Consider the following 17,609-nt stretch of genomic DNA (forward strand, 5'->3'; position numbering starts at 1 on the left):
TTTTGCATCAACCCATCAGGCTGGATGCCTTTCTGAGCAACATTGACAGCCCCTAACCTCCCTACCACCCTGTAATTTTATTCTTCTCCCTGCTTTCAGCCATGAAGCATAAGCATAGTCTTGAATTTTCCTGGGCTCTGCGGAGGCAGGCTTCCTTTTGACCAATCACCAGCAGCCTTGAAGCCCGGTTTTCCTTCTGAATGACGCACTTGTCTGCGGGAGCTGGTGTCTGGCAGTTCCATCCTGGTCCTCCCACCGCCTCATCTGCCTCACCACAACTAGGAGAGCTGACACCAAGGCTTGAACGGTCCAATCCCAGGCCTGCCCTACAACCTGCCAGGAACCCCTGAGAATGTATCCTGCCCCTGAGAGGCCCAATTGGTCAAGGCCCTTTCCCAAAACACTGAGCATGAGACAAAGTGGAGTCTGACCTTCGTGCAGCTGCTATTCACGGGCCCAGGACGCATGCCACCAAGGCCATGCAGTGTCAACACACAATGTTTGGGGCGGGTCTACAAGCAGAGAAGGAGGAGAATGCACGTGAACTCCCACCCCACCCCACCTCCCGCCCCATCCCAATTCACAGCTTTCATTGTCCCACTGGGAGGCACACTTAGGCTGGGCAGAAGAAGACTGGACACATCCCAGAGGGTGGTCAATAGAGAGGGACCCTAAACTATGGTGTTTTACACATGGGGGGCCCCTGGGCACCATTTACACCATTTAGCAAGCGCCTCTAAAGCTCAGTGTCTGCTGTCTGTCCTGCTTGCCAGCAAACTCAGATCTGCTGATGCAGCTACTTGCTAAACCATGAAAACGAGGGAGAAAACAGACTGCAGGGCCATGCGGATTTGTCTCTCCCCGAGCAAACAGGTGTATCTCTCACCTTCTAATGAGTAATTGCATCAAAGCAGGAACAGCACTGTGTCTTGATCCCTTCCAGTCCTGAGCCCAGACCCTCGCATGTGATAAGGTATGAATGATGTCTGAGGGATTTACCAAAACAGCCAATGGGAACCTTGAAGCTAAGGTGTAATCATGTGTAAGGAGGTAGGCATTGTGCACTAAAAACTGCTTGCCAGTGAAGGCAAGAGAACATGTAAGTATATTTACTTCTCAGGCATTATCTCTATTCCTGAGAGAATAGAGAAATCTTTTTTTTTATGCCACACATGAACTCTTCTTTCAGAACCTTGTGCTTTCTGACCTACCATAGGAATATTAATGGCAAGCAAATTCTGTTTTGGTGAAATCCTTCCATGCCCTTTAGAGACTAGCTTCCAAAACAATTAGCAGACTTGGAGAAACTGTTTCTCCCACCAAGGCACAAAGGCTATGGAGCCCTCACCCTCAACCTTAGCCCAGGGGACCCAAATAGCCAAGTCCCAGCTTCCTCTTCCTACCCCTTTCCAGCCATGATTAGGGGTATGGCGGTTGGTAACAGGAAGCCACAGCCCAGGAGAGGGCTGTCCTGGGTCCTGCTCAGCTACATTGCTCCCCCAGCTTCCTCTACCTGCTTCTACCATGTTGGGGACAGAAATGGAGCCTGGGCTGGGACCACTTCCCCAGGGAGGTGTGGGCTGTCACAGCAGGGGCCAGCAACCTGATGTCACTCCCCAAGGATGGCAAGAGCTCTGAGCCCTGCCACATGGGAGAAGCAAGTCCCCTGCCTGAGCACCCCCTCCTGGCCTTATAGGAAAAAAATAACCATTTGAAAAGACATAAAAACATATATTTTTCCTTTTGCCTTAGGCTCCAGTTTGGCTTGCATAGCACTGTGGGATCCCGTTTTTGTTTAAGATTTTGTTCATCATGGGTTTTTGCATTAATTTTTTTAAGTATTGTATTAAAATATTAACATCATCTTGATTACTGGTTTTTTGGTACTTCCTTACATTTTGTGCCCCAAGTGAGCGCAAATCTTGCCTCACCTTAATCCTGGCCATGACAGATTAACTTCACACTTCTGGTCTTCTCATTAGGTCATAACTGGACCAAGTCCAAAGGGAAGGAAAATGCAATAGGATAGCAGAAGCAAATGCAGTCCACTTGAAACTCCTACCAGTTTTTCGATTTAAAACAAGTAAAGTAGCCCATCTGAGGGAGAAATAGACAAAATGAATTAGAATCAAATGCCTTTATAAGCATTTACCTATATCAACAGGCAAGGTTCCCTTGTAAACAGAAATGACAGCTCTGTCTTCATCCATTCAACCTGAACTTAAACTTTCTACTTGTTGTAGAAAGGCCTTGGGGTTACAAGGATGAAAAAGACTGAGAGTTTACAGCCTGGTGAGAGAGACAAACAGGGAACAACTGACCTGAATCTGGTTCAATTAATGCTCTAAATATGTGCATAAATAGTTTGGAAATACAGAGATGTAAGCAGAGGGTTTTGTTTTGTTTAGTTTTTGGTTTTTGCTGGGTGGCTCTCATTTTACCTGTGGGATTTTAGTTTATGAAGGTGATTGAATGACGACATGGCAAGATCAGTGCCATTGAAAGAAGATTTTTATTACATTTCCCTAGAGAAAGGGGCACACGACACTGTGAAGGTGCCCAGTGGAAGCATCAGGTTTGGGTCAGGAGGCAGAAGCAGGAGCAAGAGGCAAATTTAGGCCAGAGCTTTATTGGAGTTTGCACTGGGCAGGGCAAGTAAACAGCTTGGGATTGGCTAATTTGAACAATAAATGGTGGGCTTTGGGCTATAGAGGTGTTCTCTCATTGCCTGGTACCTAGCCCTGAGACAATTTAGGCAGGGGAAATAGTGGCTCGGTGTGTGACAGTTAGATAAAGGGGGTGGTTGGCTTGCATATGAGAGGTGCGTCCATGTAAGTTGTTTGCTATCTTTAGGAACGAGCTAGCCCTGGGGGGAGGGGGGCAGTCTCTCCCCAGCCAGCAGGATTTTTAGGATGTCAAAACATCATAAGACACAGAAAATAAAAAATGTAATTAATACAGTGGGGGGGGGGGAGAAGAGGGGTTATAAAATTAGACAAAACCATAATTATAAAGCATTAATGGCATGGTGAATAGAAGAAATGGAGTGTTTTATTGTTGGGGGTGGGTGAGATGGGAGGGGTAGAATCATTTCCACTTTTCCAAATAGTTAGGAGAAAACTTTCTCCAGGATGTGGAAGAGTTTGGAAAACTTAGTGATGGATGTATACTTAGGCTTGGGAAATTAACATTTATTGAATATCTAGCCAGGCACTTTGCAAAAATCTTTATCAGCATCCATAGACCACTTTAGGGAATGGTTGGTTTTTAGAGTAAACAAGCTCATAGAACTTAGGTATAGTTAACTAGTCCACCATCTCACTTCTAGTAAATAACAGATGTGTGAAGTTCGTGTCTGACCAGACTCCCCACAGCTGCTTACACCATATTGCCTTTGGAAAGAAACGGAAAAGAAGAAATCCGATAAGTGATGTATTCCTTAGCTCACAATCCATGACACGTCTCCCACCCCCATTTTAATACCATCTTGTCTAAGCTGAAGAGTGGCCATCATGTGCCTCAATCAAGCCCAGCCGGGTCTCAACCCATCCCTTCACACCGGAAGTACTTAACCCTCCGAGATTAAATCTTAGCAAAAAAAAAATCCATTTAATATACGCTTTGCATTGCCCTAATGGGCTGAAAAATAACCGGGACAACCTAATTGAGAGAGGCTGACCCTTAGATTCAGACCCCATGCACCGTTTACTTGGGAGAGCGTTAAAATTATGCCCTCGACGACCATTTCCCTAGTTTGGAAGAAGAGCCTCTAGTTGATTCCCAACTCTGCCCACTACAGAGCGGACAAGGTTCCTGCTCTGTGCAAGGGACACGCCGGGCGAGGGAAGCTGAAGGGAGAAACGAGGAATTTCTAGGTCGGAAAACGAAGAGAAGCGATGGATTTGGGGGCCAAGGGCAGAGAGAGAACTTACTGTGAGATTTGGGGGCACGCTTCGAGGATACCGGATGTAAAATTTCGCATGAGAGGCTGGAGTGACCCAAGCAGATTTAGTAATAAAGGCTCATAGGGGTCCGGGCTGGGCAAGTTTAGGGACCGGAATGGGAGGAGAGAGACCGGGAGATCTAAGGGTGAGCATGTGGGCACCTGGCAGAGCTCGCGCAGCTTGGCTGAAGAGGTACCCGAGACGCAGACGGACGCCACCGCGCTGGCCCTTGACCCGCAGGACGGTGGGCGGAGCCTTCCAGGGAGCCGCCCATCGGCCTCCCCGTGGGCGGGGCTATCCTGTCGGTTACACAACAAACCTGTGCAATCGGCTAGGGAACTGCGAGGGCGGTGGCGGAGGGGGCGGGGCCGGGGCGGGGCCAGGCCTGCACTGGGCCAGGCAAGATGGCGGCCGTGGAGACCGAGTCGGCGCCCCTGACCCTAGAATCGCTGCCCACCGATCCCCTGCTCCTTATCTTATCCTTCTTGGACTACCGGGACCTAATCAAGTAATGGGACGATGCGCACGGCAGGGGTGGGGTCACGGGTGGGGGAGGAGGCGTAAGGCAAGAGGGACGGAGGCCCGGCTCGCCGACAGGACCTGGACTCCCGTGACAGCCAGGAGGTGACGCCAGGGCCGCCCTGATCCTGCAGAGCCACCCGGGGGCAGGGGCGAGACCGGGGCGGAAAGGGCCCCGCCTTGAGGTCTTCCTCCCGTCCCGGGCCCAGGCCTGAGGAGCGACAACAGCTCTTTCTCCCAGGCTGTGGCGAGGCCCAGTTGGAAGCGGGGCCAAGTGCTCCCCGCTGCCGCCGCGCGGACCCCAGCGCCCCGCACCTCCCGGCCCCCGTGGTCTTTGCCCGCTAAGGGCAGCCCTGGCCGCTTTGGAAAAGTCCCCGTCCGGGCCGAGCGCTTTTCTCTGCCTGGGCCAGGAGCCTGTAGAGTCAGGCGCCAAAGTGGGCAGGTGGGACGCCAGAGAGGAGCCAGGCGACCCCCTGACCCCTGGGTGCGACTTACGCAGCGACGTAATATCTGGCAGGGCTCACTTTCGGACTTCTGTGCTAGATAATTGTTTCGCTTTCAGCGTTCCTTCTCACGGTTGCATGTTGGATTTTGTGTTTTGGTACTGACTTCCGGTGGTGCGGTACAGGTGACCATTTTCCCTCCTGTATGCTTTGGGTTTCCCAAGTTACCGGCATCTGTTCCAAAAATAAACACCGGTTGCTGGTAGGGGTGGTTAAATGCCCAGTTACTTCAGCGCTTGGGACCGTCTGGGATGGTGGAAGAAATGGCGCTGTTTACACCCTTGACAGCTGGTGGCATGGGTCTTTCTTGTGCCACCACATATATTTGCAAAGGAGGCAGACTCGCCCTCTTAAGGATAGGTAGGCGAGATTCGTTTTGTTTTGTTTTGTTTTTTGGATTAACCATTGGATTTTAGTCATTTGCTGATTGTACCCTGTGTTGTCAGGAATCCTTTTAGAAATACAGCCTTCTTGAAGTTACTGGTAGCTGTTGGTTGGTTTAGCTAAGTGGTGACAGAGGGATAATTCCAGTTTCTGGCTGCTATCTATATTAGTACCTGTAACACTTTTATTTTTCTAGAAAACAAATTTTTCTCTACTCAGGCTTGTAATAAAGTTTATCTTTTTCTTTCGAAAAGGCTGTTACAGTTCCAAACTATTTTCATCTGAAATATTCTGTTGCTATAGCCTTTTAGAAATCTAACACATACACACACGCTTTTTGATCTGTGGGCCACATTGCTCCCAGAGTGATTTTTCTAAGACAGATCTGGCTGTCATCCTCCTTAAAAACCTATAATGCCCCTTGTTATTTACAGATTATAACCTAAACTTCTGGGAGCATTTAAGGCCCTTATTATTTGGCATAGTCTACTCTGGCCAAATAGACCTCTGCCAGCACACTTGTGTTTCTTTGTTCTGTGGCTTAAACTCCTGACCCTGCCTGGAATGCCATGCCCCCTTCTTCTGAACCTGGCAAGATGGAATTCCTTTAAGGACCCCCTCTCCCGAGTCCAGTCTCTACCTTTCTCCTTCCTCTGCAGAAGGAGAGGTATTTACCATACCAGATAGATTATGCATTTCTTAAATGTAACGACTGTCTTGTTTATCTTTGCAGAGTCACCATTTATTCAACAGATTTGCTTTTTTTGGGCGCCTGCTGTGTGCCAGCCTATTAAATGTCGGGGAAACAATAGTGAACAAGACAGACAAGGCCCCTCTCGTAAGCTTACAGTCTAGCGGGCAAGATGGAAAACAAATAAGTGCGTAATTACAAGAGCTGCTGTGTGCTATGAAGGAAGTGAACGAGTTGGTCTGTTAAGGAATTGATTCAAATTGGAAGGAGCTGCTGTATATGACGGATAACATAGAGCAGTCCTGGCAGAAGGAACGGTGTTTTCAGAAGCTGATTGGACAATAGCATAGCCTGTTGGAGGAGCTAGAAGACTGGTGTTGCAGGAATTAGGGAATGATTCACAGGCAGAGAGGCTTGGGAAGAGACTAGTGAGATCATGCAGGACCTTGTAAAACAAGGTGAGGAGATCGGATTTTATTTTAAATGATTTTGGTAGTAATCAACATTTTAAACAGAAGTGATCCCTCCATAAATGTTTGTGGAAGTGAACTGAGTTGAATACTGTATTAGGGTTCTCGAGAGAAGCAGAACCAATAGAGAGAGAGAGAGAGAGAGAGAGAGGGAGTGTGTGTGTGTGTGTGTGTGTGTGTGTGTGTGTGTGTGTGGTTTTTTATAAGGTATTTGCTCATGAATTATAGAGGCTGAGAAGTCCTACAGTCTGCCAAATGCAAGCTGGAGACCCAAGAAAGCTGGTGGTATAGTTTAAAGGGCTGAGAGCTGGAGAGCTGATGAAGTAGATCCCAGTCTGGGTCTGAAGGCCTGAGAACCAGGAGTGCCAAGGACAAGAGAAGATCAGTGTCTCAACTTAGCGGTCAGGCAGAGAGCAGACTCAACCTTCCTCTGCCTTTTTGTTCTATTCAGGCCCTCGATGATTGGAAGGTGCCAACCCACATTGGGGAGGGCCATCTGGCTAACTTAGTCCACCAATTCAAATGCTAATCTTTTCTGGCAACATCTCACAGACACATCAAGAAATAATGTTTAGGGGCTTTACTGGTGGCGCAGTGGTTAAGAATCCGCCTGCCAATGCAGGGGACACAGGTTTGATCCCTGGTCCCGGAAGATCGCACATGCCACGGAGCAACTAAGCCTGTGCGCCACAACTACTGAGCCTGCGCTCTAGAGCCCACGAGCCACAAGTACTGAAGCCCACGCGCCTAGAGCCCATGCTCCGCAGCAAGAGAAGCCACCGCAATGAGAAGCCCGCGCACCACAACGAAGGGTAGCCCCCGCTCCCTACAACTAGAGAAAGCCCGCACACAGCAACAAAGACACAACGCAGCTAATAAATAAATATGTTTTAAAAAAATAATGTTTAACCAGCTCTCTGGGCATCCCTTAGCCCAGGAATGTTGACACAAATGCCATAGAATTTTATCCACAGAAAAGTTTCCAGTGTACTGCAACTTCTTTCCTGTAGTTTATAGCCCAAATTTGTCAGGTGTCCTGCCGATTGCTAAGCTCTGAAGGTTATGGTACATATTTGCTGAACTGGATTGGGTTGGATTGAATTAGTCCATTGGGATCATTATGTAATATAAACTGCATAGTTTGAATCTCACTGTGTATCAGAATTACATGTGGCACTTTTTAAACATACACATGCCTGAGGTACAGATCTCACCCCATGCCAACTGAGTCAGAAGCTCTAGGATAGTAGTTTTCATCCTTGCCTTGCATCAGAAATCACCTTTGGTGCATATTCCAGAGATTCTTTTATGTTAACTCTTGGGACAGTGATGGACTCTGAATTCACAAAACTGGAAGGATTCCTATGTTTGCAAATGTTAGTTTGGGCATCTCCTGAGCTTGGCAGAAAAGGATGAGAATTATGTTTGTATAAAATCTGAAAAATGAACAAAGGCTAATCTGTTTACCATCAGTTGTTTTTTAACATGCCCCACTTATGGCCTTGACAAATCCCATGTGATTTAAGATTCCCTTAATTGATTAGCTATTGCCCAAGTGAAATCTTTTATACCTACTTTCTATAACTTGTGATTTCTCTTCTGAAAGGATAGAAATGCATTTTTTTAAATCTTAAGTTCATTCTTTTTGAAAATTAATTATGTAGGGTAGGATTTACAGGATTCAAGCACTATTGTATTAGAAATCTCTGTATAAAAAGAAAATTATTTGTTTCTAACGTTCCAAATTTTTGAGCAGCTGATAGTAACTTGAATAGCTATGGATATTGAAACAGAATTGTTGAGAATCTGACACCTTTTATAGGTGGGCTTTCCAATAGTTGCTATAGTTAAAAAGTAATATGGCTGTAATATTTCTTTCTGTTAAGAAAAAATTAGAACAAACAAAAGCCCTGTGTATTTAATATCAAATGTCTCACAGATCTTAAAAAGAAAAAGCACTTTGTTTACACCTGAATAACGTTTCTATATGTAGAAATGATTACTGCCCCAATAATAAATATAGGAAAGCTCTTTGATTTGAAATTAACTCCAATGGTTTATATGTTTTATAGACTTTCGTATGAAAATTACAATTGTAGACATTTTGTGGTTTGTGAACTCAAATAGTTAAGATTTCACTACTCACAAGGTAATTATACTAGCTAACATGTTAAACAGGTTTTAGAAAAGATTGTTTTGCAGTTATAAAGGTAGATAGTGGCAGAAAAGCAAAAGGAATAAAACCTAACATTGAATATTTTCATCTTTACTTTTAAATTGTTTTCTTGTTTTCTTTTATACTAACTGTGAATCTGGTTACTGCCAGTTGTTGCTATGTCAGTCGAAGACTTAGCCAGCTATCAAGTCACGATCCGCTGTGGAGAAGACATTGCAAAAAATACTGGCTGATATCTGAGTGAGTATTTGGGAAATGTATTCTTGAAATTTGGCCCTTGGCTTCCATTAATGCTAGTCTATCCTGATTCTCCTCTCTAACCCTTGTCTCTTTAACCCCTTTGGTGGCCTTTCTTGTGCCTGCCAGTAAATGCAGGTGTTCTCCAAGCTGCTACCCTTGGCTCACTACTCTTCTCTGTCTGTGAAGTCTCCTGCATGCACTGTTGCACTTTGTAGAGACTACTTGTATGCTTCTAACTCCCAAACCTGAGTGTCCACTCCTAACATTCCCACTGAGCTCCAGATTTCTTTGCACAACTGTCTGCTGGATCTTTCTGTTGGATGACCCACAGGGTTCACTGAATTCAGTAAATTTTAATAAATTTGATAGAATACAAGGGTAGATGACAGAAGGTGGGAGTTGGGAAAGATGAAAGAGGGTAGGATTGCTAGTATCTTTTTCTTAGGTTGAGGGGAGTCAGGTAGTGACTGAAGTTGGTGAAGCAAGAAATAGAGGTTTAAATATACTATTTAAAGCTGCAAGCTACTTAATAGAATGAAAAATTAGTAACAGAGCCTCCAAACATTGGGAGGAGGAAGAATGAGGAAGAGGGAATTTTAAGTATTGCTGTATCCTGGTCTTTTACTTTGGGGTATCAGTAGATAGATATAAATTGGTAAACCAAGAACTAGAGGCATAAACATTTAGAATTATAGAGATAACTTCCAGAAATAACTAAAGATTTCTTTGAGAGGTTGGACTTAGAACAGGAGACTGCCTAGTTTTTCATCTTAAGTTCTTCAGTACTTTTTGGTTTTAATAATATATATGTATATTACTTAGATTAATAAAAAGACACTTCCCTTCCACCACTGCCCCCACCCCGAAAAACGCAGGCACATGTATACAACACCCTGAATTGTTCTTTTCCCCATCCCTAAACCTGATCCTCCTGCATTCATATCTTCATAGCAGTACCATCCATCCCGCCCTCCAAGCCAGAAACAGGAATCATTCTAGATCTCTTTTCTCCTTCTGTCTCTACATTCATTCAATTACCAAGCTTTTCTGATTTTAGCCCCTGTATATTTCTTGAATCTTTCTTCTCATTTCATCTAGCCACCACAGTTTTAGCTCAGTTCATCATCTCTTACCAAGACTGCTGCAAAACCCTTCCAGTCCATCTCTGTGGCTCTAGTGTACACCCTTCCCAAACCACAACCACAATTCTGCTCTTTTAACTCTCCTGTTAAAACTCTTCAGTGGCTCTCCATTCCCTACAGGATAAGGTCAACCTCATTAGTATGTTACCTTAAGGCCCTTTCTGGCTGCCTTATCTTGTACCACTTCTGACTCTTAAATTTATACTTCCTTCTTTCTCCCTGATTAGATTATACATTTTTGAAGGCAAAAAATGTGCCTTACTTTTAATATCCTCAGTAGCTAAGTAGACAGTAAATGTTTGTGGAATTGTACCAAATAGGAATGTTGAATCGTGTGATTCCTTTGATATGCTATATGATCCTCTAGCTAATCCAATGTAGATAAGTTAGATTAATATTATTGTATCATTAGATTCTAAATATTCTCTAAAATAGAAAAATTAAATATATGTTTAAAAATTGTGTAACTGGCATGTTTTTAGGAGTAAGTTGAAATTCATATCCCATATACTATTCACATTATATCTTATCAAGGATTAGAAATTTAGAAAAAAAATAAGTAGAAAGTAAGAAAATAAGTGACTCATAATCCCACCATGCCAGCAGTAACTTGTTAAATTTTTTGATGTATGTGTCACTTTTTGTTATCTAGTCTTCACTTGTAGCTACAATAAATGAAAATGAAGACAAAAATAACCACAAATTCCCAATAAAGTATGTTGGTATAAGTGTCTAAAATATATGCTAATTTCATTTCAAAAGATTTTTAATTTTATTTTTTAAATCTATTTAGGGAAGAGAAAACACAGAAGAACCAGTGTTGGAAATCCCTCTTCATTGATACTTACTCTGATGTAGGAAGATATATTGACCATTATGCTGCTATTAAAAAGGCCTGGGATGATCTCAAGAAATATTTGGAACCCAGATGTCCTCGTATGGTTTTATCTCTGAAAGGTATTGGGAATGCAGGGTCTCCCTTCCCCATTTTAGTTTCATAGTATAAATAGGTTAAATAACTTTGGGTTTCTATCATCTGTGCTAATCCAACATTATCTGTAATTCACCATTCGCATTTGGTCAAGCACATAGAAAGCCTAATTTGCTAAAAGGACACTGGTTCTAGTGCTTGCCCTATTTTGGCCTACCTCAGCATCCACATGATTATTAGCAGTGAAAGCTTCTTTTTATCCTTACATTTGTTTTACATAAAGAAACTAGTAATGTTATTGTTGCTTAAGGATAACTTGTAATTTCTTTTAAAAGACTTCTTTTTTTATTTGAAAAATTGCCTGCTGTATCAACCCTCTTCCCTCTTTTTAGTACAAGTAAATGTTTATTTGACAATCTAATATTTGAAAGACCAAATATTACAGACTGGGTCTTTAAGCATGTAGGAGCAGCCTAATAGAGTAGGGAAAACTTTCATCCCTATTTTGACATTTACAGAATAATGAAAACTAAGATTTGAACTGAAGTCTATTTGACCCCAGAATCTATGCTGTCTCTACTATACTATTATTGTCCAATTTTGGCAAGAAATTATTAACAAGCTATTTCTCATTACTTGATTTTTAAATTTATGCCCAAGAAATACATAAATGGATTGCAGATATATTGCTACTTACCTGCTTTAGCCTCCAAGTTTTTTTCAAGTTTCTCCACTAAAAGGAATTTTATATGTGTTTTGGTTTTGCTAAGCTGAAATTGGGATCAGTTCTTCTCAAATGTGTACCTTTTGAACTAAGGACTCTTTTGACATGGCATTCCTTTTACATTTCATATTTCTGCTGTACGTTTCCATGCAAATATGAATTTCATACAAATCATGATTGAATGACCAGGTACTTAAAACTGAATTGCTAGGAGGTAGAAGAAAGAATGATTTGGCAGAGAGAGTACAGCTTTGAAAGAAAGTACCCTTGATTAATATTTTTAATAGGTTTTTTCCTTGGAAGAAAAGAAAAATATTATCCACTTGGTGTATGGGGTTTAATAATTTCAAGAGGAAAATAATTCAGAAAATAGGTATTTGGTAATGATAAGTAAAATATGTAAGGGTTTGCAATAGCTGTTATTTATTAAACACAAAGCTAGGTACTAAGCCAAGTACTGTATATTATTCCGTTTAAGTTGCCAAAATCCTATGAGGTAGGTCATTACTAGTCTTATTTTATAGGTGAGCTACCTGAGGCATAAAAGGCTAAGTAAGTTGTTTGCTATCACAAAGGAGAGCAGAGCCAGGATTTGAATATAGGGCTGACTCCAGAGATGTGGTCTTACCAGCTGTTGAAGGGAGAGAAGATCTATCCTATTTTGTTTAGAATGTATTAGGAGTCTTAGAGAGCTAGTCTAATATTAGAATATTTGGAATATGGGAATATAGACATGGTTCTCCTTTGAGACACAGAGCTACCAGGAAAGGAAGAAACTAAGGATACATAGCAGCTTCTTCCTTTTTCCTTTTTCTTTATATTTTTTATTTTTTAATTTTTTGAGGGGACACTCAATTGGTATTCCCAGGCTCCCTGCTCACTGTTTTGTACTTAATGGTTGAAGGTGAGGTTGTCAGAGAATTCCTTGTCAGCCCCTGTTTTACTCCCAGGTGCCAGTTCTCTGGGGTCTTTGCCATAAATTGGAATAGAACAAAGGCTCTGATATCTAGAAAGCTGGGGATTCTATTAATGTAGACCTATGAGTTTTAGGGCTGAATCAGGAAACTAGCTGCTCATCTCAGGGGCCATAGTCCCTGACTCAGTTTCAAGGGTATAGAGATCACAGATAGGAAGGAAACTTGGAAAGCAAATAGGCACTGGGTTTGGGAAAATTTTTATTAAGTATCTTGAAATTATAGTATATTGATGTACATTCTACCAATCTATCTCATGGTATATATCTCATATCTTTAAATTTCATATTAACCTTAAGTATTGGCTTAAAATTTTAAAGTCAGAAGGGACTTTTAGAGATCATTTAGACCAGGGATTAGCAAACTTTTTCTTTAAATGACCAGATAGTAAATATTTTAGGCTTTGAGGGACAGATGGCCTCTGTCACAACTATTTAACTCTGCTATTGTGGGAAAGCAGCCATAGACAATATAACAACAAATGGGTGTGGCAGTGTTCCAAGAAAACTTTATTTATGGAAATAGGCTGCAGGCCAGGATTTGGCCTGCAGGCTGTAGTTTGTGGATCCCTGATTTATACCAGCCCTTTCATTTTACAGGTGAAGGAACAGGCTCAGAGAGTTTAGGTGACTTATTCAGGGTCCTGTAGCTAGTGAGTAACAGAGATAGAACTCTAATCTAGGTTTGTTGGCTCCTAGTAATCTTTTCACTGCTTCCTCATACAAATAGTCTGGGGGCAAGGGAAGTACATAAACACTTATTGTATGCCAGGAAAGCACTTTATTAAGCACATGAAGCTTATTTAATCCTCACTGTAATTCTCCTGGGTAGGTGGTATTATCTTCTGTCTTGCAGATGAGGAAACTGGATTAAAGAGATGAAATAATTTGCCAGAGATCACAGTCAGTCTAGTCATCCCTTGGTATCCACCGGGCATTGGTTTCAGGACCTGCTGAGGATATTGAAATATGCAGATGCTCAAGTCCCATAGTTGACCCTTTGTATCCTTGAGTTCCACATCTGGATACAGAAAGCCAGCTGTAATTGGTAGAGCTGAGATTTGACCCTGGTCTGCCTGGCTCCCAAACTCTATTATAGTAGGATGCCCCTCTAAATGTATTTCCTTATATTTGTCTTTTGCCATGTTTGCTTGTTGTTATTTTACTTTTTTTCTGCCTTGCTCTCTCTTTTCAAGAAATTCTTGGTTTCTTAATGTTACATGTTAAATGTCCAACGTGTAGCACTAACTATATAAATATTAGTGTTTTTTTTCTTACTCACCTTCTGGTTCAGGCAGCTATTCAGCTTGTTTTCTTTTGTATTGAACTTTTTAAAAAATAAACTTTTCATTTTGTACTAATTTTAGATTACAAGACAGTTGCAAAGATAGTACAGAGAATTTCTGTACACCCCTCACACAGTTTCAGTTTCCCCTAACATACCAACCCATGGGACATTTGTCAAACTAAAGTCTTCACTGGCACCTTACTACTAACTAAATTCTAGACTTTATTCAGAATTCACCAGATTTTCCATCAGTGGAATCCTTTTTCAATTCCTGCATCCAATCCAGAATACTACATTGCATTTAGTTGTCATGTCTCCTTAGTGTCCTCTGGTCTGTGGACACTTCCCAGTCTTTCTTTGTCTTTCACACCGTTGACAGTTTGAAGGAGTACTGGTCAGGTATTTTGCAGAATGTCCCTCAAACTGACTTTGTCTAAAGTATTACTCACGATTAGACTGGAGTAATGTGTTTTCAGGTTACCAGCGAGGTGAGGTGTGTCATCACATAGCTGGGGGTATGTGATATCCACAGCCTATCACTAGTGATGTTAACCAACCTATAGAAATGTACACAGATCATAAGTGTACAACTCAGTGAATTGTCACAAGGTGAACATGCCCATTGTAACACCCGTCAGGTCAAGAAGTAGAATAATTATGTGTACCTAGAACCCTCTGTCTTTCTCAGGGGTAACCACTATCCTGTTTGCTAATGCCACTGAGTAGTTTTCTCTCTTTTTGAACTTTATATAATTGGCATGATTAAGTATGTTTTTTGCGTGAATTATTTCTGTTTCATTTGTGAGATTCAGCAGTGTTGTGTGTAACAGTATTTTGTTCATTTTTGTTACAGTATAAATACTCCGTTATATGATTAGACCACAATTTATACATTCATTCTACTGTTGTTGGATATTTGGGTTGTTTCTAGTCTTTGACTATTACAAATAATGCTGTAAATCATTTTTGATGTACATATGAGCATATTTCTATCAGGTAAATATCTAGGGTTGCGTTTTCTGGGTTGTATAGTGTGCTTGTATTAAACTTCAGAAGATACTGTTAATTTTCCAAAGTGGTTTTACCACTTAACATTCCTACTAGCACTTTAATAATGTTGTCATTCTTTTTATTTTAGCCCTTCTAGTGGGTGTGTAGTGGTGATTTTAATTTGCATTTCTTTAAAGATGTAGAATGATAGTTTTATTTCTAGCTTTCCAATCCCTATATGTCATTTCTTTATTTTTCTTGCTTTATTGAACTGGCTAGAGCCTTCAGTGCAGTGTTGGATAGAAATGATAATAGTGAGTATCCTTATCTTTCTGACTGCAGAGGGAAAGCTTTCAACATTTCTCCTTTAAAGCTGATGTTTGCTGTAGATTTTTACTAGACACTCTTTAGCATGTTGAAGAAAGTCCCTTCTGATCCTAGTTTGGGAAAAGGGTTTTTTGTTTTTGTGCTTTAAACAGATAATTGAGTTTTATCAAATGCCTTTCCAGCCTTGTCATTATCATATGATTTTTCTACTTCATTTTGTTAATGCTCTGAATTACATTGATTGATTTTTCTGAATGTTAAACCAATTTTGCATTCTTGGAATAAACCTACTTTGCTTGGAATGTATTATCTTTTTTATGTATTGTTGGATTTGATTTGCTAGTATTTGGGGTTTTTACATCTATGCTCATGAGAGAGTTTGGCCTGTAATTTTCCTTTCTTGCAATGTTCTTGTCAGGTTTTGGTATCAAGATGATGCTGGCCTTGTAAACAAGTCGGGAAGTGTTGCCTCTTTTTCTGTTCCCTGGAAGAGTTTATGTAAGCTTGGTCTTATTTCTTGTTTAAATGATTAGTAGAATATACCAGTGAAGGCATTCAGTCCTGGAGTTTTCATTGTGGGAAGGTTTTAAATTAAGGATTCAATTTCTTTATCAGATTTAGGACTACTCAGATTTTCTACTTAGTCTTATGTCAGTTTTGATAAGTTGTGTTTTTCTAGGAAATTGTCTACTTCATCTACATTTTCTAATTTATTGCCATAAAATTTTTCATAATTATCCTCTTCGTAATGCTTGTTAGATCTCTAGTGGTTTCACCTTTCCATTTCTTATATTATTTGTGCTTTCTCTCTGTTGTTCTGGATCAGTTTTGCTAGGTAAGGGCTAATCAGTTTTATTAGTCTTTTCAGAGAACTGACTTTTGCCTTTGTCAATCCTCTCTATGTTAATATCTTATTTCTTATTTCATTAATTTCTCTGATTACTTCTCTTTAAGTTTACTGTCACTTTTCTCCTGACTTGAGATGATTACTTAGATCATAGATTTTTCAGCCTTCCTTGTTTTCTTCAAATGCATTTAGGGGTATAAATTTCCCTTTAAACATAGCTTTAACTTCATCCCACAAGTTTTAATATGCTGTATTTTCATTAACATGCAGTTCAGAATATTTTGTGATTTCTTCTTTGACCCATGGATTATATAGAAATGTATTGCTTGATTTCTAAACATTGGGGGCTTTTTTAGTAATCTTTTTAATGTAATTTATATTTTAATTCCACTATGATCAGAGGATATACTCTATATGAGTTCAGTCATTTGAAATTTATTGTGATTTGTTATGTGGTCCGGCATATAATTTATCTTGGCAAATGTTCCATGTATACTTGAAAAGAATGTATATTCTGCCATTCTTGCCATTTAGTACTATATATATGATTAGGCAAAAACTGTTGATCTTGTTCAAATCTTCTGTACTCTTAATGAGGTTTTTGGTCTCCTTGTTCTGTTAGTTACTGAGAGAGGTATGTTAAAATTTCTCACTGTGGTAGGCAGAGTTCTGAGATAGGTCCCAAGATTCTCACCCACTGTGGTACATGCCTGGTATAATGATAGCTTCCCCTTGAGTGTGAGTTGTACAATGGATATAATTGATTTCTGTCTTGTGATTAGGTCATATTAGATGACAAAAGGGTTTTACAGATGTAATGAAGGTCCCAAATTAGTTGCATTTGAATTAATCATTAATCAAAAAGGAAATTATCCTGAGCAGGCCTGACCCAATCAGGTGAGCCCTTAACAGGAACTGGGCCCTTCCAGAAGTCAGAGAGATTCAGAGCCTGGGTGTGTCTCCTACAGGTCATGAATAAGCAAACTGGCAAGTTGTGGAGAGGGCCAGGTGATAAGGAATGGCAGGTGGCTTCTAAGAGTAGAGAGCCTCAATCCTGCAACTACAAAGAACTGAGTTCTTCCAACAACCAGTGAGTTTGGAAGAGAACCCCAAGCAAAAGATGCATAAGGTGCACTAGCAGCCCCAGTTAACACCATGATTTCAGCCTTGTGGGACCTGAGCAGAAGATCCAATTCAGTCATGTCCAGAATTCTGACCTACAGACAATGTGAAATAATAAATGAGTGTTATTTTAAGCGGCTAATATTGTGGCAGTAGAAAACTAATACACCCATTATGATTACAGATATATATTTTTTCCATTTTAATTCTGTCATTTAAAAAATGTATTTGGGGGCTTCCCTGGTGGCGCAGTGGTTGAGAGTCCACCTGCCGATGCAGGGGACGCAGGTTCGTGCCCTGGTCCGGGAGGATCCCACATGCCACGGAGCGGCTGGGCC

The 17,609-nt window shown here is 41.2% G+C and overlaps 1 protein-coding gene across 3 annotated transcripts in view; it reads left to right on the forward strand.

The window, feature by feature from the left end:
- Positions 1-4,320: 4,320 nt before the first annotated feature.
- Positions 4,321-17,609, forward strand: part of FBXO3 (F-box protein 3) — a 33,776-nt gene continuing 20,487 nt past the window's right edge. For all 3 annotated transcript variants that reach the window (XM_079929427.1, XM_079929429.1, XM_079929428.1), the window contains exons 1-3: positions 4,321-4,452; positions 8,838-8,927; positions 10,863-11,026. In XM_079929427.1, coding sequence (XP_079785553.1) covers positions 4,349-4,452; positions 8,838-8,927; positions 10,863-11,026 — 358 coding nt within the window. In that variant the 5' untranslated portion in view covers positions 4,321-4,348. The remainder of the gene's footprint in view (positions 4,453-8,837; positions 8,928-10,862; positions 11,027-17,609) is intronic.

The sequence above is a fragment of the Stenella coeruleoalba genome, assembly GCF_951394435.1.
Source record: "Stenella coeruleoalba genome assembly, chromosome: 8".
Taxonomy (NCBI): domain Eukaryota; kingdom Metazoa; phylum Chordata; class Mammalia; order Artiodactyla; family Delphinidae; genus Stenella; species Stenella coeruleoalba.